Source organism: Trachurus japonicus, chromosome 12, assembly GCF_045865225.1.
Source record: "Trachurus japonicus isolate A0001 chromosome 12, Traja_1.0".
In the NCBI taxonomy this organism is placed as follows: domain Eukaryota; kingdom Metazoa; phylum Chordata; class Actinopteri; order Carangiformes; family Carangidae; genus Trachurus; species Trachurus japonicus.
In genome coordinates this window covers 2,850,241-2,873,515 of record NC_140918.1, presented here as the reverse complement: position 1 = coordinate 2,873,515, position 23,275 = coordinate 2,850,241, and the positions used below count along the sequence as shown (strand labels likewise).

The window sequence follows — 23,275 nt, the reverse complement described above, 5'->3', positions numbered from 1 at the left end:
GTTCATTTTTAATCAAAAACATAAAGGATTTGTGACTTTTCTTTATATTTTAATAGTAAACTGGATGTTTTTTAATGTAAAATTAGAAACTAATTGGCAGATAAACAGAAAATGTACATTTCCTCTGCAGGATGGTGCGTTCAGGGACTCATCATCATGGTCAAATTATTGGCTGTAATGATTCCAAACTTTAATCAACTGTACAAATAAAGACTTTCATTGTGTAACATTTAGTGAAAGTTGAGTTCTAGCAGCTCTGGGTTGCGGCGTGTCCCTGAATGCACCTCAGGCAGAGTTTTCCAAATCATCCATATCACCGCCTTCATCATTACACAACCACAAGGTAATTCTGGGAAGAAAGAAAAGTGACGTTGATGGATCACCGTCTCCCAGCGTTTTCAAGTCTCTGCAGGTTCAAGTCTTCCACTTCCTGCCGCCGCTGTGATTTCACCAGAACAAATAAAACAGAACTGAAAATAGACGGTTTTTAATTTGGTATTTGTTCAACTCCAATCACTGCAATCTCCAACCCAACTCACTGTGGCGGTTGAGTTGCATTGTGGGTAACGTAGGTGTCAGAGTTTGACACGGGAACAGATAGCTACAGTCTGATGGATTCATTGAGGAATATTTGGGAATCCTACGACTTATTTTGACCCCAACTCTTGGTTCGAGTCGAGTCGCGGTTTTCAAACCTGATTCGTCACAGAATTTGAATTAAAGGGACAACGAGGAGTTTCGGAAAGCGAAGTGTTTTCACACTACATTTCCCATGAGCCTCTGCGCGCACAGTGAAATTCTTGGACCGGCGCAAGACGGAAGACAAAAGCGAAAACATTAGGGCTGACCCAAAAAAATCGAAGCTTCGAAGCTTCGTTCGTTGCCATGGTAATCGATCATGAAGTCCATGATCGATTTTTTCTTAGGGCTAGTAGGCTAGGCTACTTGGCATCCTGGAAACCTGCCTGATTTTGGAGATATGCAGTGTTTGTTTGCCATTACTTTCATTATTTCCGCTACGATCTAATATTCGATTATCAAAATATGATATCGGGACAGCCCTAGAAAACATTTACCAAGAATGTTTTCATTGATCAAGAACGAAAGTTGGAGGTTGGAAGACGATCAGATACCGTCGTAGTTCGACCATAAACGATGCCAACTAGCGATCCGGCGGCGTTATTCCCATGACCCACCGGGCAGCGTCTGGGAAACTGAAACTAGGAAATGCTGGGCGAGTCGACCACTAAATAAAAATATCACAATAACTATAAAGACAAAACGATAGATTTATCAAAAAGTGTGGGTAACGTAGATTCATCCACATTAATATGAGACTCTTTTATAACCAAAAGCAAACTCCTCGTTGTCCCTTTAATCAATATCGTTTATCAGAGTGTCCTCCAGCCCTTATATGGACGTATAAAATCAATACAAGGTTCAAATCCATAACTTAAAGGGACAACGAGGAGTTTCTATTTGGTTATAAAAAAGTCTCACGTTAATGTGGATGAATCTCCGTTACCACTTGTTAATGGCTCCATTTTAGATAAATCTATGGTTTTGTCTCTATGGTTATTTTGTTATTATTAGTGGTGGTGGAAATGCTGGGCGAGCCGACCAGCGTTTCTTTACTTTCGGTTTCGTGGCGAGTCATGAGAATAACGCCGCCGTATGAATCTCCGTTTATGGTGGGAACTACGACGGTATGTGATCGTCTTCCAACCTCTGACTTTAATTCTTGATGAATGAAAACATGAGTCTGTCTTGCGCCGGTCAAAGAATTTCACGGTGCGGAGGCTCATAAATGTAGTGTGGAAACGGCCTTGTTGTCCCTTTAAGTTGGACATAGCGTCCTCTGTACTTAAGTTATTAAACCCAAAATGCAACATCGTCAGTGCTCTCGGCTATTTCTGTAATTTCCAAATGTTGATTTTTATCATTTTATGATGCACTTGAACGTAGCACAGTGGCCCTTAAACGCAGCGCTAACATATTAGCTTTATTAGGGCTGCACGATATCGAACATACTGTCATTTCAGTGTGATCTCAAAAAGAACACCTAAGAGAATATGATTTTCCACAACCCTTATGGCTTTGACAATGTGATTGATTGATTTGGATATCGACCTAGACCCTGTTGTGGTTTCAGTTTCTCATTAGCATGAACCGTTAGCGGCGCTCCTCTTCTTTTAGCTCCATGTTTGGTCTCCTCCTCCACCTGCTGAAGGATGAAGGAAAAGCGTCAGATGTTTCCTCCGTCTGCAGTCGGTCTGCAGGTTGTTGACAGACGAGTTCATCAGAAACCCAAAACAATGATGGTTGTTAATTCTCTGTGGGTTCATGTTTAAGGCCGTCGTCGCCGGGCAGCGCTCCTCACGTTACACGCCGTCATTTGATCCTTTGTTAATTTAACCCGCCTCGATGCCTCGCGGCCTTTTTATAGCCGCCGTCGGTACGTTTGGTTTGATTGGTTGGTCGGTCGGTTGGTTGGTTGGTTGGTCGGCTGCGTCCGGTTCAGAAATAGTCGTGTCGTTCTGCCGCCTCAGCGTTTCTCCTGTTGGATCGATGATGAGTCCAGTTCCAGGTAGATCTAAAAAAGATGAAACACGGCGCTTCCTGAAAGTCCCTGGAAGAGGAGGAGGAGGAGGAGGAGGAGGAGGAGGAGGAGGGAATCACAGCTGTCCGTCCGTCCATCCTACACCTTCCCGACGCTCCGACACAGAGACATGCAGAGTGTCCTGCCAAGGAATACCACGGCCACATGTCACCGATTAACTGTTTGTCCCTGAACTCAGCAGCACGCATGCAGGGCAGGCTAACACTGGAGCTAACAGTATGTAGGCTACATGTACTACTGTGTGTTTCTACTTCAACAGACTGTAGAGGCTTAGTTCACAACATTTCAGAGGGAAATGATGTAGTTTTTATTTCCACTAAACATTTTATCTGAACGTGGCAATAAGGAATAACTTTACTAATTAGGTTTGAGAGAATTAAACTATTTACAATTTTATCTTAAAGCTCCATACTGTACGTAGATGGATAAAGGTAGATGTTTGTATTAGAGCTCCATACGGTATAAAGGTAGATGTTTGTATTAAAGCTCCTTCAAAATAAAGGTAGATGTTTGTGTTAAAGCTCCTTCAGAATAAAAGTAAATGTTTGTGTTAAAGCTCCATACGGTATAAAGGTAGATGTTTGTGTTAAAGCTCCATACGGTATAAAGGTAGACGTTCTTCAAACAGTAAAACACATGAAGATGTCACTTTGAGCTCTGACAGTTTTGTCTCACTGCGAGAAAAATCTGAAATCTCCAGAATATAGTTATAATTCTGAGAATAAAATCATCATATTATAAGAAAACAAAGCCACAATATCAAGTTAGTTTGGTTCAGAGGGAGAGATGGTGTCAGACAGACAGACAAACGGCTGCAATCACTCACCTTTTGTAATATCCCTTTAAAATTATGTTTTTATCTCTCAGAATTTTACTTTTTTCGCTCAAAATTACAACTTAATTCTAATAAAAACTTTTAGAAAACAACAATTAAAGTTTAAAAGGGACAAAAAACTCAGTGATAAGTGATACACTGCAAAAAATCAAATATCTTACCAAGAATTTTTGTCTTATAGTCTTTAGTCAAAATGTCTCATTTCTAGTCAAAGCAAATCTCATTCTACTTAAAATAATACTCATCACATTAAAAAGTAGCTTGTTTTTAGACACTTTTTTACTTCTTTCAAGCATATTTTCACTTGAAATAAGTTTTAAAAAAAATCTTATACTGGAGCAAGTTTTTCTTTCTTATTACAAGCACAAAAAACTTGCTTTCACTGGCAGATTTTTCTACTTATTTCAAGTGAAAATTAGTTTGAACAAGTGAAAATGATCTAAAAACAAGTTCATTTTTAGGTGATGAGTCTTATTTTAAGTGGAAAGAGATTAGTTTTGACTAGAAATGAGACATTTTGACAAGAAATAAGACAAATATTTTTGGTAAGATTTTGAGTTTTTGCTGTGTAAAAATGTAAAGTGAGCACTTTTTCTTACTTACTGTGTTTTTACAGTGTTGTATTGGCTCTCTGTGTTTCTCTCTCTCTCTCTTTCTCTGTTTCTTTCTGAGGTTTAGCATGTTGGAAAATAATTGGCGTGTCGAGGGAGAGAGAGAGAGAGAGAGAGAGGGAAATCAGCCATCTCACGCAGTCCTCAGCTGCTCTCTCTCTCTCTCTCTCCGTCTGTGAACCAGAAACCAGTCGTATTGTTGTTTGGGGTAAAAAGTTCATTCCTTTATTTTTGGAGTCCTTCTGTTTTACACCGGGTCTATTAATAGCAGGGAGGATCGTGTGTGTGTGTGTGTGTTACTCTGTGTGTGTGTGTATGGAGGAAGAAGGAGGGGGGTTGAGTTGAGTTGGGTGGAGATTTGCTGTCATCGTGGAAAAGATCAAACTGTGTGTGTGTGTTAAACCATATCTACAGTTACAACACAAAGAGAGAGAAGAGAGGGAAGAGAAGGACGGTGGTTTTTTCAGTCTGTCCCTGAACGCCTCACAACGTCTGTGTTTGGCCTAAACCCCCTCTTCTCTCTCTCTCTCTCTCTCTCTCTGCTACAACCTGCTGAGTGAGCTCGTCTGCTCTAAATTTAAACCGTGTTGATCCTTGTAGCTGTTTTTCCTGCAGCTCGTTGCGGGCGGCCGGGCGGCGGCGGCGGCGTGACATGACTCAGGCTCCAGATATTCGTGTAACGCTCCTCGGGCCGGCGTGTCGCTGCTCGCCGCGCCGCATCGCATAATACACACACACACACACACACATCTAAATCTAAACGCTCAATCAATCACAGCCAGAGTTTTGTTGTGGCAAAAACATGTCAATTATCTCGAGACATTCCTGCTGTCAGAGCGTCGGAGCTGCAATTATCGTTATTATTATTATTACTGATTGATCTGCTGCTTAATTTATAGATTAATGATTATCAGATCATTATTTTTTACGATGTTGTTGAGTTCAATTTACCGTAAAAAAGCGAGAAGAGCAGCAGATTAGACGAGCTGGAAATGGAACAAGCGATCCGTTGTTTCGCTGATTGAGTAAAAAAATTGTGATTTCACGTGTGTCAACTGACAAACTGTCTGTTGTTGACTTCCTAGAGTTACACACTGTTGATGTGTTTATAAATAGTAACAAAGCAGCTCTGTGGCTCGTTACGCTTCATTAGCTACGGCTAAGCTAAGCTAAAGCTAACGCAAGCTAACACACATGCACTGCAAAAACTCAAAATCTTTCCAAGAATATTTGTCATATTTCTTGTCAAAATGTCTAATTTCTAGTCAAAATTAAACTCTTTCCACTTAAAATAAGACTTGTCATCTAAAAATGTACTTGTTTTTAGATCATTTCCACTTGTTTCAAACAAATTTTCAATTGAAATAAGTAGAAAAATCTGCCAGTGAAAGCAAGTTTTTTGTGCTTGTAATAAGAAAGAAAAACTTGCTCCATTGTCAGATCTTTCTACTTATTTCAAGTGAAAATCAGCTTGAAAAAAGTAAAAAGTGCCTAAAATCAAGTTAATTTTTAGGTGATGAGTCTTATTTTAAGTGGAAAGAGATTAGTTTGGACTAAAATTGAGACATTTTGACAAGAAATAAGACAAATATTCTTGGTAAGATTTTGAGTTTTTGCAGTGTGTGCTCAACTGAAGAATTGATCACTGAAGATCAAATGATAGATAAATGATAGATCAATTAAATTAGACAATTAGCCAACAGCAAAAGTAGTTTTCCATCTCCTCTCTAGAAACAACAGGTCGGTGTCAGCCAATCAGAAGAGAGGAGGAGGCTCTGAGTCTCCCTTCTGATTGGCTGACTGTTTTCTAAAGTGATCTATTTTTTAAAAAAAAACCAGAGCAGATTTCAGAATAAAACACTCAGAGAAGCTAAAAATCCTGCAAAGTTGTTGGATGGATGGTGGGTCCAGGTGGTGAGGGGGCGGGGCTTAGTTGTGACATCACAAAGTGACAGGAAGTCCTGACGGCTGGTTTTAAGGCTCAGTTTCTGAATACAGGCTGTGTGCATTTCTCTGTGGACTGAGGCTTTGATACTTTCACAGTATCAATATAGAACCTAGAGCTGCTTTATAATCACACTACACATGGACATCTACCTTTATACTGTATGGAGCTTTAATACAAACATCTACCTTTATACTGTATGGAGCTTTAATACAAACATCTACCTTTATACTGTATGGAGCTTTAACACATCTACCTTTATACTGTATGGAGCTTTAATACAAACATCTACCTTTATACTGTATGGAGCTTTAACACAAACATCTTTGACTCAGAGTTTCTGTCTTCCTCCTCCTCCTGGGAGATTCTCCTTCGTCATCCTCTTACGTCGTACCCCTCATCCCGTTTCCTCCTCCTCCTCCTCCTGAAAAGGAGCGCTCCTTTTCTCTCGTCTCCCTCCTGTGACGCCGGCAGAAAGCTGCCAAGAAAACCTGTCGTGTGTGTTTGTGTTTGTGTGCGTCCATCTCAGCGTGTGTTAACATCCAGTTAACTCGGTGACCCAAGCTCTTAAGCTCCACTTCAGGTGCAACAACACACAGGTCACATGGCACATGGATGGCACACACACACACACCACACACACACCGATCTGGCTGCACACACACATTTTCCCACTCGTGTAGGAAAATCAGTTCCTCCTCAGCTGAGATCTTTGCTCGTCTGGTGTTTGACCCAGAGTTTTAAGATGAGTTCAGATCGGCTTTTATATCTGTAAGACGAAGCAAACCAATACAGAAACAAACTCTACCTCAGGCAGTAAAAAAGTTGTAAAGTAGAAACATAAATAAAGTAATATAAAACAGTATGTAGATAGGATAAAGCTGTGTTTAATGTTTCAAATGTTTAGTTTTCATTGTTTTCAATGGGACGCTGCTGCTTCCTGTTGGACACCAGTGTTAAACTCACAATCTGAGAAAGTGTAAAAGACGAAGAAGTGTCGAGGTCAAAGGTTTTTTTATGTAGCAACATTTAAAACAGCTCACCACAAGCTGAAGATTCAGTGTTAAAGGGATAGTTCAACATTTTGGCAAATTGGCCCATTTCCCATAATCCCTATAGTCATAGCAGTAGGTTCGTTACCTTTAATTGTCGGTGCAAGCTATTTTTTAGAACGGCGGAGCAGAGCCGTGAGCTGCTCAGAGCTACGCTACGGAGGCTCATGGGATTTCTTAATTGGTTTCCCTCATCAAACTCATCAAATACACAATCCAACAACTCCACAACGCTCTGGTGGACAAGTTGTGACCTGCACATTCACCACACTATGAGATAATAACACAACGTTACCACACAGAGTTGTTTTAGAGGGAAATTCATGCAAAACCGCTGATGCACGTTGCCTTCAGGGACAGTTTTTCATCATCAGTCTCTGTATTTCCCTCTAAAACAACTCTGTCTGGTAACGTTGTGTATTCCAGTAGAAAAGTGGGAAAACATGGACGCCTCCTGTTGTTAGCCGTTGTTAGCCATACCAGTTGAAAACAACGCATAGAACGGTATTTAAACCATATGGTACCATGTCCACAGATAGACATTGGACAGTAGCCTAGTACTACATGTACCACTTATTTAATTCCACAAAAACAAAACAGACGTGCTAATAAATAATACATTACGAGAGCTTTCACTCCTGTTGATGTAGCTACAGCGCAGCCATTTTGGATGACGTTTTTATGACGTTGTGGAAATTTTCAGTACAACTGGAACGCACCATTAGAAACAAAGAAACCAGATGCTACTGAATTTGTACGACAAGTTGCGATTTAAAAGACGAATGTTTCATAGTTTGATGAAGTTGAGGATGTTTCTCAGAAGAAGCTTCAGCCTCTTAAATCTCTTCACGCTACCGTTCACATTCACTGAGCCGACGCTGGTTTGGGTTCAGTATCTGTCACCGGGGATCGAACAGCCGTCTCTCTGAACATGTAGATTCATTAAAAACATATTTATGCAGGCCGTTTGACATCTCTATACGAATAAAGTTTTGACATGAATCCCGTCCTGATGCTCGGAGGAAGTTTTCAGTCGAGCTGCTGAGACGAACTTCCTGTCTTCACATGTGGTTTCTATGAAGCGCCAGATGTTTTTTCTCTAACGTGGACACCGACTCATCTCTCTGTGTTATTTGCCTTCTGACGCGCTGGCCTGTTTCACTTCCTCCTCCTCCTCCTCCTCCTCTTTGTACAGTAAACCCCCGACCCCCCCTCCTCCACCCTGAGGAAGCCGCCTTGGTCCTGGGTGTGTCGGGGGGATGAAGCAGCAGCAGCAGCAGCACTGCAAAAACTCAACTATCTTACCAAGAATATTTGTCTTATTTCTAGTTAAAATGTAATTTCTCGTCAAAACAAATCTCATTATACCTAAAATAAGACACATCATATTAAAAGTAGCTTGTTTTTAGACACTTTTTACTCCTTTCAAGCAGATTTTCACTTGGAATAAGTAGAAAAAATCTGATAGTGGAACAAGTTTTTCTTCCTTATTACAAGCACAAAAAAAAACTTCCCTTCACTGGCAGATTTTTCTACTTATTTCAAGCATAAATTTGTTTGAAACAAGTGAAAATGATTTTTAAAAAGTAAATTTTTAGGTAATGAGTCTTATTTTAATTGGAAAGAGATTAGCTTTGACTAGAAATGAGACATTTGGACAAGAAATAAGACAAATATTCTTGGAAAGATGTTGAGTTTTTACAGTGAGCAACTTGACAATGTGTTGCCTTGTCTGTGCGTGTGCGGCGCCGGTGTCTAAACGCTTCAGCAAGGCAACGAGGCAGCGAGGCCACGGTGCCAACGCAGCCACACGGCTCAGTTCTTGATAATTAGATGTTGTGTTCATACATGTTTTTTGTTCCGGAGCCTTTTGTCGTTTTGTGTCGTTGTGTGACAGACTCTTTAAAAACTGGTTTCTCCTCTTCCTGTCTGTGTGCCCTGTGTGGGCATGTGGACACGACTGGGAAATGATGCACTGACTGATGATGTTGTTGGTGTTTTGTTTTGTTTTTTTAACAGTCTGTTTATTGAAATCTGGGAAAACCCTTCACATAGTGGGATTTTGACATTTGCATTTTTTGATATTTCCATAAACTAGAAGTTTTCAGCTATTCATAACTGTTTGAATAACTGAGATAGCCCTCTCAGATCAAAAGTTATGGGCATTTTAAACTATTAGGCTATGACCAAAAAACTGAAAAGTGATTTTAAAAAATGGCTTTAACTAGAACGTTGCTAAAGACGAGTGTTTTACAAAACATTAAACAACTTCTGAACCGTTTATGATAGAGACGAGCTGTAAACTGTATCTGAATCGTGAGGTTTTCTGCTTTCCGAGGGTCCTTGAATGGTGCCTCTGTGACAAGAAGGGACCGTATAGGGTGCGCGTAATCACGTGGTACGGGAACATATGCTAAACCGAACGTAGCATTGATGCTAAACCGAACGTAGCATCGGCGCTTGCACATGTTTCACAAAACATCAACAACATATTATAACTTCTGAACTAATAAGATCAATAAAGAAGCATAAATATCTGAGTTGGCGGGTAGTAAGAAATATAAATCAATTAAAAATAAATAAATAAGTTATTAATTACGACGGAGTACTAGGGCCACATTGAGGGAAAAAAAGTCATAACATTATGAGAATAAAGTCGTAAATTACGGGAATAAAGTCGTAAATTTATGAGAATAAAGTCGTAAATTTACGAGAATAAAGTCGTAAATTTATGAGAATAAAGTCGTAAATTTACGAGAATAAAGTTGTACATTTCCTACGAGAAAAAAGTCATAACATTACGAGAATAAAGTCGTAAATTCACGAGAATAAAGTCGTACATTTCCTACGAGAAAAAAGTCATAACATTACGAGATAAAGTCGTAAATTTACAAGAATAAAGTTGTAAATTACGAGAATAAAGTCGTACATTTATGACTTTATCCTCGAAGTTTGTTATTTTTTTTATTTGTCATTGTCAATGTGGCCTTAATACTCTGTCGTAAGTTATAATAAAGAATATATAATAATATACTGATGTTGTTGTTGTTGCAGGAGCCAGCCAGCAGTTGTTTTGGGATTGACAAGTGAGAAACTGTGAGGACCTGGAAGTCGACAGGAAACGAACAAAAGAGCAGCAAAGGAGAAGAATAAGAATAAGAAGAAGACGTTTGTGAAAAAACAAGAGGAAAAGGCGACAGACAAAAAAAACAAAAAACAGCCAAGATGGGGAGGAAAAAGATCCAGATAGCGCGGATCATGGACGAACGGAACAGACATGTAAGAAAACACACACACACACACACACACGCACATGGGAATATTCAAAACCACACATGAATGAACAAGAAGATGAAACCACGACTGTTACATCCTCCATGTCTGAACACACACACACACACACACACACACACACACACACACATGCACACACACACACACACTATAGTTCCTCAAACGGGTGATATCATGTCATATGATCATCACACGCCGTCTGACTGGAGGGTTCGTGTGTGTGTGTGTGTGTGTGTGTGTGTGTGTTCAACATGAACCAGGAACAGGACACCTGAGGAAAAAAAACAGTCAATGGGACGTTTGCATGTGGGCAACTGTCACACACACAAGTGCACTCATGCATTGTGAACACACACGCACACACGCACACACACACACACAGAAGAGAAGAAGTCCTGTCTGGGGGAGCGGTTCCTCACTTCCTGTTATGACAGGAAATGCAGGCACATGTGCTTCCTGACCCCCGAAGCAGCTAGGGCAGCACTGACCCCGCCGCTTTCCTTAAACCACTGCTTGAATAGCATGACGATATCTTCAAAGTAACACACAGTTATCAGTGTGTTTTTGAATTTAAGACAGGTTATTCTGCAATTTATCACAGTTTGGGTTTTATTTCCACTGCTCTGATAAAGATCTGATGTGGAAAACCAGTGAGTTTCACATTAGATGTGCAGCTGCTAGATCCTCAGATAAAGATAAATGATGATGTTACTATGATTTTATGTGGAAATATTCAAGTTGTTGGGAATTTACTGTGAAATAATTGAAGTTATTCTATCTATATAGAATATTTTAAACAGTCTTGTTGCCCATGGTGCACTATGTAAAATAAGACAACACATATGAAATAAAATCACATTATCACACCGAATCTGTCACAAATGAAAAAAAAAATGAAAAAAAAACGCCAAACACAAATTCTACAAGATTAATAGCATCGAATTACCTTCAGGTGCATAAAAACAAAAAAACACATGACAGAAAATGTCTAAAATATTCTTATAATTGTTTTATATGTGTATATTTGTTCTGTGTCTTTACAATTGTTGCTACTAGCTACAGCTATGCTAGCTTCAGCTATGCTAGCAGCCTAATTGGAATTTAATGCAAAGTAGCTAAAACTGATGGGAATGTGATTAGTTTTTCAGATCTTTTATCATAAAGCTAATTAATCACCAATAATGTTTTACAGATGAAACTACAGTCGTTCTTCTTTCCTGTCCTGATTTTACTTAGCATTAGCTACAATTATGCTAGCAACAGTGCGGCTGCACTTCCCCATAACACCTGCAATAATAGCATCAGCATCTTAGCATGCTCATAATGACAATCAATGACAACATGTTAAGCTGCAGGTGTCCTAACGTTTCAGTGTTCAACATCTTAGTTTGTAGGCGCTAGCATGCTAATGTGACGTTTGCTAATTGAAAGCTAAAAGGACGAGTCTCTGAATTTGGTGAACTTTGCATCCCTCAGGTTTACCTCAAAGATTTTCAAATACATAATTTTTGCATTTCAAAGCCATAAATTGATTATAAAACACAAAAAACAATAGAAATCTTAAAAAAAAAAATTTAAAAATTATGGGCTGCTAAGGAGTAGACGGCAGCCAAATTTGTATATCTCCATTGACCAGAATCACTTTTACATTGAATTTAATACAAATAAAAATAGCTTTTTTGTTAATATAATAATATTCCTGACTGCTTTAACCAAAACAATGCAAAAATCAATTACTCATGACATAGCAATATTTTATCATGTCCCCCAGTTTTGTTCAACTCCGCAACAACATAGCCTACCAATTCCCCCGTTTTAAAAATAATGGTTCAGTCCAACATCAGCGTTGAGGAAGTGACATCACTCAAGTCTCAAACTGTAAAGAGAAGAAAGTGTTAATCTTTTCTTACATAGACTATATAAAATATTTCATTGTTTTTATTGTGAGATTCAGACATTGTCAAGCTCAACTTTTCAACTCCATTATATAAATAAATGATAGTTAACCACTGTTTATGAAAAAAACTAACAATCATGTTGAAAAATATCATAATTTCAAGATTTCCTAAAGTCATGTGAGGTACATACCTTGGCTAATTAAGGATTTTTGGCTGCTTTTAAACCAAATCTTCAACCCTGCAACAAAAACCACTGTTGGGGGATTGAGTCGTTGTTACAGGGTTGAAGGTTTTTTTCAAAAATCAGCCAAAACTGATGAGTTTTTCAGATGATTGATCCCAATAACCCTCTGCAGATCAAACTCTTGCAGCCTCCTGTGTTTTAACTCCTTCCCCTGTCCCGTGTCCCATGTCCTGTTCCCGTTTGGTGCAGGTGACGTTCACCAAGCGTAAGTTCGGGCTGATGAAGAAGGCGTACGAGCTGAGCGTGCTGTGTGACTGTGAGATCGCCCTCATCATCTTCAACAGCACCAACAAGCTGTTCCAGTACGCCAGCACCGACATGGACAAGGTCCTGCTCAAGTACACCGAGTACAACGAGCCGCACGAGAGCCGCACCAACTCGGACATCGTGGACGTAAGCAACACACACACACACACACACACACACAGCTGCTTAAAGGGATAGTTCAACATTTTGGCCACAATCCCTATAGTCATAGCAGTAGGTTCGTTACCTTTAATTGTCGGTGCAAGCTGTTTTTAGAACGGCGGAGCAGAGCCGTGAGCTGCACATTCACCACGCTATGAGATAATAACACAGAGTTGTTTCAGAGGCAAATTCATGCAAAACCACTGATGCACGTTGCCTTCAGGGACAGTTTTTCATCATCAGTCTCTGTATTTCCCTCTAAAACAACTCTGTGTGGTAACGTTGTGTTATTATCTCATAGCGTGGTGAATGTGCAGCTCACAACTTGTCCACCAGAGCGTTGTGGAGTTGTTGGATTGTGTATTTGATGAGTTTGATGATGAGGGAAACCAAGAAATCCCATAATGAGCCTCCGTAGCGTAGCTCTGAGCAGCTCACGGCTCTGCTCCGCCGTTCTAAAAGCAGCTTGCACCGACAATTAAAGGTAAAAACGAACCTACTGCTATGACTATAGGGATTATGGCAATGGGACAATTTGCCAAAATGTTGAACTATCCCTTTAAATGTGAAGATTCCCTGTTTGTTGTTGTGGCTGAAAAAGAGCAGAGGGATCGTACCGTCAGTGTAGCAGCTGATGGGATTCAAACCCACGGCTTCATCTGTGGACCGTGTTTGTGTGTGTGTTCAGGTGTGTGTGTGTGTGTGTGTGTTCAAGTGTGTGTGTGTGTGTGTGTGTGTGTGTGTGTGTGTGTGTGTGTGTGTGGGTCAGCCTTGTGTTGTTGTGTTGCAACAGAACAGGAGCGAGTCGACACACTTTGTACTAGACTGAACCTTGTTCTGCTTCCACTTATGTAACAGTGTTAGAAGAACACAATAGCAAGTGTGTATGCTGCTGCAGACACACGTAAACACACACACACACACACACACACACACGCGCTTAACCCTGAACACACTCTGTTGACACTTCACTAAGCACCACACACACACACACAAAGATCGTGGCACCAAGGTCGAACTTAAGCTGTGAAAAGTCAAAGAGTCAGTCAACAGACAGTGCAAAACCATTGTTATTGATTATTGATTATTGATTCCTAGTTTGATAAGAGCGGTAAAGTGGGCGGGGCCTGTTAACCCTTTCCTGCACAGATGATTGATTGTTCTGCTGCTTCAGATGCACAAAGCACCTTAAGTTTTCTACTGAACTGACCTGAACTGAACTGACTCTTAAGGTGGAATTTCTTCTTAGCTAAAGGAGTTACTTAGTTTAGTTTAGTTTAGTTTAGTTTTATTATGGATCCCCATTAGTCCTCACCTTGGTAAGGACTATTCTTCCTGGTGTCCAGACACTCATATGTGACAATCAAAACATAATACTTAAGGATGTTGCACAAAATAACGCACATCAGTTAAGGGAAAAAAAAAACCTTAAGTGAAGGAGATTTTACAGCCGTGAAATTGACCTGGTTCGATAGGGAATAATTCACCAATAATCAACTGAAGTATCAAACCACAGAGCGGATCAGAAATCGATCAGAGCAAAACATTAGTTTGCTGATTATTTTCATTATCAATTAATCTGTTGATTATTTAAACGATTAATCGATTAGTTGTTTGGTCAATAAAATGTTAAAAAATATTGAAAACCATCAATCAGTGTTTCCCAAACCACCAGACGACATCGTCCTCAAATGTCTTGTTTTGTCCACAAACCAAAGAGAGACTCAGTTTATTGTCATAAAGGAACAAAGAAACCAGAAATATTCACATTGAAGAAGCTGGAATCAGAGAATCTGGACTTAAAACGACTCAAACTGATTATTAGATGATCAGAATAGTTGACGATTAATTTAATAATCGATTATTGTTCGATTAATCGGTTAATTGTTGCAGGTCTGAACTGACTTTTTAAGGGATTCCCTTAATAAAAACCTTAATGAAACTTTAAGGGAGTGTTTTAAGGAACCCTTAAGGTGGACTTTTCCGTGACGTCACATTCAGGTTCACTTATCTCGGTCCACCTTAAAGGAAAAGACCAACCGTCCCATGTTTGTCGTCGTGTGCCGGGACATGAGGAGTGTTAGTGCTGCTCGTGTGTGTGTTTGTTCACATGTACATCCTGTGTGTGTGTGTGTGTGTGTGTGTGTGTGTGTGTTTCCCTCCACGCGGCCGACCACATGGCCTGTTGGCCGCCGCCCGTCACCGGCTGGATTACCCGCTGCCTAATCTCCTGTAATCCACCTTTAATCCTGTTTAGCTCGTTACTATAATCTCGCTCTCTCTTCATCTCAGCGCAGCGAGCGACGTCCACACACACACACACACACACACGGACTCAAACCTGCTGCACGCGGCGTCCACTTTACCCCCCGCCATGTACGACCATGCACGTTTCCGCCACTTCCTGTTCCTCAGAGTTCGCATCAGTCACTTCCTGTTGTCTCTAAAGGACGGGGTTGGAATGATGTCATGGCGCTTTATGTCTCCGCCCACTTTATGTCCGACGTCTCTGCTTTTAAATATCAGATATGAAGTCTTTTCAAAATAAAACAGGAAGTAGAAAAAGATTATAAAGTGGCCGGTGGCTCTTTTATTGATAAATGTGGCTGAGATTTTATCAATGAACCGATCAGAGCTGATTAACCTTTTGACCTTTTACTTCTGTTTATACCTGATATTATTGATTAATCGGTTGGTGATTAATGTGATTAGCTGGTATATCATCAGCTTATTCCTTAAGATAAAGATAAAAACCTTAAGGAAATACTTAAAGGGACAACGAGCAGTTTTGGAAAAGGAAACGAAATTCTTTGACCGGTGCAAGACAGACTCATGTTTTCATTCATCAAGAATTAAAGTCAGAGGTTGGAAGACGATCACATACCGTCGTAGTTCCGACCATAAACGGAGATTCGGCGGCGTTATTCTCATGACTCGCCACGAAACCGAAAGTAAAGAAACGCTGGTCGGCTCGCCCAGCATTTCCACCACCACTAATAATAACAAAACAACCATAGAGACAAAACCATAGATTTATCTAAAATGGACCATTAACAAGTGGTAACGTAGATTCATCCACATTAATATGAGACTTTTTTATAACCAAATAGAAACTCCTCATTGTCCCTTTAAGGAAATACTTAAGTGTTTTAACTTAATAAACGCAAATCTGAACTTGGGCCCAGAAATATTCTCAGATAAATGTAGGCTAATGAAGTTTTCTATGTAATTTATAGTTGTTAAAGATCTTAAATATAAATAGAAAACCTTAAATATGAGTCAATTTGTTTAGTAAATGAACAGAACTCAGATTGAGACGAGATGGTTTTAAATATTTAGACAATAAATCGTAGAAATCAGAGACAAGTTGAGTTCAAACTGTGTGTGTGTGTGTTGGCCGGCTCTCCCTCTCTCTGCTGTGAGTGTGTGTGTGTGTGTGTGTGTGTGTGTGTGTGTGTGTGTGTGTGTGTGTGTGTGTGTGTGTGTGTGTGATGACAGGGACACACGTCGCTCGTGTTGAGGCAACAACTCGCAGCTCGACGTGTCGCCAAGGTCACGCTCAGCGAGCTGCAGCCGCTGATGGAGCAGTTCAACGTTTACAGAGAGAGAGAGAGACGAAGCTGGAGGCAGAGGAAGAGAAATCCTTAAGTTTAAAGGGATAGTTCAACATTTTTGGCAAATTGGCCCATTGCCATAATCCCTATAGTCATAGCAGTAGGTTTGTTACCTTTAATTGTCGGTGCAAGCTGTTTTTAGAACGGCGGAGCAGAGCCGCGAGCTGCTCAGAGCTACGCTACGGAGGCTCATTATGGGATTTCTTGGTATCAAACTCATCAAATACACAATCCAACAACTCCACAACGCTCTGGTGGACAAGTTGTGAGCTGCACATTCACCACGCTATGAGATAATAACACAACGTTACCACACAGAGTTGTTTTAGAGGGAAATACAGAGACTGTTGATGAAAACTGTTGCCTGAAGGCAACATGCATCAGTGGTATCTGAATTTCCCTCTAAAACAACTCTGTGTGGTAACGTTGTGTTATTATCTCATAGCGTGGTGAATGTGCAGCTCACAACTTGTCCACCAGAGCGTTGTGGAGTTGTTGGATTGTGTATTTGATGAGTTTGATGATGAGGGAAACCAAGAAATCCCATAATGAGCCTCCGTAGCGTAGCTCTGAGCAGCTCACGGCTCTGCTCCGCCGTTCTAAAAACAGCTTGCACCGACAATTAAAGGTAACGAACCTACTGCTATGACTATAGGGATTATGGCGATGGGCCAAGTGGACACTTAAAGTAAAACTTAAGGGTTTTCTGTGCAACAGTTTTTATTCTAAGGAACCCTTAACTCAGATTTGAAGGAACACCTTAACTTCAGATGTTTTGTAAGATAAGATAATCCTTTATTTGTCCCACAGTGGGGAAATGTAGAGGACAGATGATAAACAGCAGATAACAGACATGTTGCTGAGCTAAACTAACACTTTAAAGTCTCTGAAAATAAAACTATCGACTATTGTTGATGGACTCATTGATCAGTTAGTTATTGATCTGTGGAGGCGAGGAGCTGCAGTGTGAAGTCGACACTTTACTTGGCTGTAAAAAAAAAAAAAAAAGTCCCGACTCAGACAGGAATTCAGAAGAAGAGAGGCTCCTTTGTTTTGGTCATCTCTCTCTCTCTTTTTTTTTTCCCTCATGTGGCGAGTTGGCATGTGCCTATTTGTGTAGCGTGTGTGTGTGTGTGTGTGTGTGTGTGAGGGTGTACAGAGTGCAGCAGCCTGATAACTATCAGCTTATTGTATTGTGTTGTGTTCATTTAGCCTGGGAACCTTGGCTCTATTTATAACCTGAGGAGTTCTGCATTCCTTCTCCGACTCCTTATTCTGCTTATTCTGCTCCGCGCGTGTGTGTGTCTGTGTGTGTGTGTGTGTGTCTGTGTGTGTGTGTGTTAAACTGCGGCTACATGCTGTTTCAGATTAGAAACAGATGAAGATTTCAATAAGGTCGAGCACACACACACACACACACACACGGTGCTGTGAGAGTGAGTCCAGTTCCTTTGTGTTGGCTGCGGTCCCGTCGCTGCTAAACGGCTGGAAACTGGTAGTGGTCTAAAAATAGAGCGGGACGCGGCTCGGAGCTAAGAATAGCCATGACGGGGCTGTGAGTGTGTGTGACTGTGGTTTTTGCCTGTGAATGACTGTGTGTGTGTGTGTGTGTGTGTGTGTGTGTGTGTGTGTGTGTGTGTGTGTGTGAGAGGGAAGGAGGAAAAATGAAGACTAGGAGGAGAAGCAGCAGCTGAGTCTCAGTTTCTGTCTCATGTTCAGAAACTTCCATCGACACGTCGTCGTTGTTTTCAGACGCCTGAAAAAACTCCACAGCATAAACAAACTGATAAATATGTGTGTATATATATATATATAAAGACTGTGTGTGTTTATAAAAAAAAGACTTTGTTTAAAGTTTTTAAATCCTTCACATAACTAAAAGTACAAATACCACGATGTAAAAACACAGCTTTCAAAGTAAAATGACTGTTTTTAAAGTGTCATAAGCTTCATGTAAAGTATCAAAATAAAGGTACTTCCTATCACAGCTAAAGTACTTAAAGCAGAAGTAAGCGATCCGGTCGTTTTGGCTAATGCTGCGTTCCAGGCAGGCTTTTGAAATCGTAAATTACAGCTTCAAGTCACAACTTACAACTTTGTAGCGTTCCAGGCAACCCACTCGTGTTTTTCCGACCTGTTTTACCTGTGAAAGTCACTATAACGGCCACTCGTAACTTCTGACCCGTGAACTCGTACCAGATCGAACTGGTACGACTTCACAAGTCGGAAAAACAAGAGTTACAAGTTGCCTTGAACGCACCATAACAGTCCTCGTCCCTACGTCACCACATTCAGGCGCATCCCTTGGCTGCACACACAGAGAGGACTGCCCCTTTATGCCGTTCTCTCTCCTCATTGGATAAAGGTTGTAGGATACAAGGAAAGTTTTCTCCTGGGCTCAGAGCAGAGCAGAGTGACTGACAGACCCGTGTTTCAGACCAAACACTCTATAGAAGTGATTGATGTCGGAAGATATAACTATTTAAGACTTAGATTAACACAAAAATATCACTTACTTCTGCTTTAAGTGCTTTTATTGTGAAGCTGTAACTACAGGAAGTATCACAGTAAAAGTATTTTAATGTAGTTTAAAGCAGAAGTAAGCGAAATATTTGTGTTAATATAAGTCTTAAATAGTTATATCTTCCGACAGCAATCACTTACATAGAGTGTTTGGTCTGAAACACGGGTCTGTCAGTCACTCTGCTCTGCTCTGAGCCCAGGAGAAAACTTTCCTTGTATCCTACAAGTTTTATCCAATGAGGAGAGAGAACGGCATAAAGGGGCAGTCCTCTCTGTGTGTGCAGCCAAGGGATGCGCGTGAATGTGGTGACGTAGGGACGAGGACCAATAGATCCATGACGAGGGCGGGGACTGCTAACTCCATCTGCTGACAGGAAGTTAGACAAAACCACCGGATCGCTTACTGCTAGCTTTAAATTGTCAGTAAAAGTAAAGTTACTTGTTGCAGCTGCAGCGTCACAATAAAAACAAGTGCATTCTGGGAAATAATAATAATAATAATAATAATCATCACACATCAGCTGATTGTAGGAAATTATGAGGAAAATTCACAGGAAGTGAGACGGAAAATACAGGATGAGTAAAGTAAAACATCACTCGACTCCTCCTCCTCATTCTTCATCTTCTGTGTTTCCTTCAGTCCTGTAAAATTTTTCTAATTCTGGACTGAACCTCCATCTGCTGCCGGAGACGTTGTTGTAGTGAGACGGTGTAAAAAAGCTGCATGTCATGTTCCCTGGCACACGCTACACACACGCTACACACACACACACACACACACACACACACACACACACTGAGAGCTTCATCTGATGTGGGAGAGGAGGAGGAGGAGGAGGAGGAGGAGACCACCCACAGGAAAAAGGGAGAGAGAGAGAAACCAAAATCAATGGAAAAGAGAAGACGAGGGAGAAGTGGGGGTGTGAGGTTAGGGAGTGTGGGGGGGGGCTGGTATGATATTATGGCATCCTCCCTCCCTCTTTCTCCTCCCTCCTCCTCCTCCTCCTCCTCCTCCTCCTCAGCTGTCTTCAAACCACCTGCCACACACACACACACACATTCCTGCTCAGTGTGTGAATTCAACATAAATATTTACAGTCGGTCGCATTTTACTTCTTTTTTTTTGCAACTTTACATTTTAAACTGTGTAAAAAAAAAAAATGTTAAAACGTCTCAATGAACTAGAGTCGGGCGTTGCCAGGGACGACGTCAAAACCCGGAAGTTTAGCGTCTCGCTGGTTCCAGGAAAAGAAAGTGAATGGGATTTCTGGATTGTGTTCTGGATGAAGTCATAAAATAATCTCTGTGACTAAAACATAAAACAAGTTTCTGATCCTTCAGAGTTTAGTTCAGTGAGATAATCTTCACGTATGAACTCCTTTTCTACCGTTATCTGAAGCTTTAAAGGGATACTTCACCCTTCAAAATCAATAATTCACCAATTTTCTACTCACCATCATACCAAAGAAGGGTTTGGAGAACTTTCAGAGTCATCAAAACTTCCAGGGGGGGTCCGGCTGGTGACGGGTTTTCATATAATGGCGGTGGATAGAGTTCACTTTTGATTGGTCCAAAACAGGGCTGCCACAAACGATTATTTTGATAGTCGACTAATCACCGATTATTTTTTCGATTAGTCGACTAATCGGATCATACGTAAATTGAATGTAAAACACACCAGCATGCAGCTGAAAAACTAAAAATAAAGACAATTAAGATGATGGTTCATTAAACCTTTAAAGGGATAGTTCAACATTTTGGCAAATTGGCCCATTGCCATAATCGCTATAGTCATAGCAGTAGGTTCGTTACCTTTAATTGTAGGTGTAAGCTATTTTTAGTACAGCGGAGCGCAGCAGCTGGCTGCTCAGAGCTACGCTATGGAGGCTAAGGGAATTTCTTGGTTTCCCTCATTAAACTCATCAAATACAAAATCCCAAAACTCCACAGCGCTTTTGTAGACAAGTTGTGAGCTGCACAACCACCACGCTATGAGATAATGACGGAACGATACGAAACGGAGCCGTTTTCGAGGTAAATTCATACAAAACCGCTGATGCGCGTTGCGTTCAGGGACAGTTTTTTCAGCAAGCAGTCTCCGTATTTACCCTGTATTTACCTCGAAAACGGCTCCGTTTCGTATCGTTCCGTCATTATCTCATAGCGTGGTGGTTGTGCAGGTCACAACTTGTCTACAAAAGCGCTGTGGAGTTTTGGGATGTTGAATTTGATGAGTTTAATGAGGGAAACCAAGAAATTCCCTTAGCCTCCATAGCGTAGCTCTGAGCAGCCAGCTGCTGCGCTCCGCCGTACTGAAAATAGCTTACACCTACAATTAAAGGTAATGAACCTACTGCTATGACTATAGCGATTATGGCAATGGGCCAATTTGCCAAAATGTTGAACTATCCCTTTAATGAAATGTGCAGTAGCAACAAACTATTCTTTAACTGTAGCATAAAGTGCAAACAGTTCAGACACATCACTGTTATAACGTTACAGAAAACACATGAAATATGTGTGCTAAGGCTAATGAATCAAATCGTGTTTCTATCCGCCGCCATTATATGAAAACCTGTTGCCAGCCGGACCCCCCCCCCCCCCGCCCCCCCCCTGGAACTCCTAAAGAGTTTGATAACTATCTCTAAACCCTTCCTTGGCATGACGGAGAGTAGATGATTGGTGAATTGAATTATCGATTTTGGGTGAAGTATCCCTTTAACCATGCACAGACCTACCTAATTTGAGGTATTTTATCAAATTCCCGTTCAAAAATACGCATTGACTTTTAGAGCAGAGAACCAGAAGTGATAAAAGGACTCTATCGTCATAAATAAGTCGACATTTCAAAATAAAAGCCTCCAGTTACACCAGCTGTTGGAGTTCCTTATAAAATAAATAATGTTGAACCCAGCTGAGCTTCTTTTTTATTGAGAGAGGAAGGAGTGGGTGTGTGGCGGCGGTGGCAATGTGGTGGTACAGTGTGTGTGTAGCATATGTGTGTGTGTGTGTGTGTAGCATATGTGTGTGTGTGTGTGTGTGTGTGTGTGTGTTTTAATAGACGAGCCAGATTGACAGATTGTGAGGGAGTGACGAGACGCTGCAGACAGAGGAATAAATAGCCTTCTACGGCCATCGCTGCGCTCGCCACCACAGCATTGGTGGCGGTGGCGGCCTCACCCCCTCCTCTCCCCCTCCCCCTCCTCTTCCTCCCCCCATAACCCCCCTCTCCCCCCATAACCCCCCTCCCCCCTCCCCCCAACACCTCCCTCCTCCCCCCTCCCCCTTCTGTCTAAGGCCAAACAGGTGGACATGACTGGGATGAGTGGGATAGCTGCACTGGGCCGACCACTGAGCCCCGTGTGTGTGTGTGTGTGTGTCTTTGCGTGTGTGTGTGTGTGTGTGTGTGTGTGTGTGTGCGTGTGTGCATGCGTGTGTGCATGTGTGTGCATGTGTGCGTGTGTGCGTGTGTGTGTGTGTGTGTGTGACAGACTGGACTAATGGGCTGTGAAGTGCTGAAGCAGAAACACTGGGAGCCAAACCACATACTGTACTGTACTCTAACTAACACACACCATCTTCATCTTCATCATCATCATCATCATCACCTGATACCTGCGTGAGGAGGAAGGACACACGTTGTCTGACTGACACACACACACACACACACGTATATGTCACATGTCACACATCATCATGTAATAATAAAGATGTTAATAACAACAGGAAGTCAGATGATCGATATCATTTATCTGATCAAACTCCGACTTTGACTCACTCGGTGATGATGATGATGATGATGAAGATGATGAAGATGATGATGAAGGTGTCCTACCCGGTGTGATCTCTGCTCTCGTGGCTCCACCGTGTGGTAGAAACCCGTCACTGCAGCAGCTGCTTCAGATCAAAAGATAAATTAATTATTTTACTACAGATCATTCACAAACTCTCATAAACACAAACTAGGCGGCTGTAATGTGAGTTCATTCATTTTATTTTGAAATTCTTTGCCTGTTGTTTCCTTCCTGAAGTCAGTAACACTCACACTATTCAGTAAACTGGTTTATTAACTGTATGTGTGCATAGTTATTTCTATTATATAGTCTATTTTTTTATTTTGAACATGCATCAAACAGATTGTTGGATGAAGTATTTCAGTCTAATGTTTGTCCATATGTAATAATATGTATTTTCATGTGCAATATTAATAACTATTTGGATATAAATATAG

The 23,275-nt window shown here is 41.0% G+C and overlaps 1 protein-coding gene across 4 annotated transcripts in view; it reads left to right on the top strand.

Moving 5' to 3' along the window:
• The window catches only part of mef2ca (myocyte enhancer factor 2ca), a 41,682-nt gene that overhangs the window by 8,123 nt on the left and 10,284 nt on the right, over positions 1-23,275 (top strand). For all 4 annotated transcript variants that reach the window (XM_085792601.1, XM_085792599.1, XM_085792602.1 and 1 more), the window contains 2 exons: positions 10,118-10,342; positions 12,689-12,892. In XM_085792601.1, the coding sequence (XP_085648727.1) occupies positions 10,289-10,342; positions 12,689-12,892 (258 nt within the window). In that variant the 5' untranslated portion in view covers positions 10,118-10,288. The remainder of the gene's footprint in view (positions 1-10,117; positions 10,343-12,688; positions 12,893-23,275) is intronic.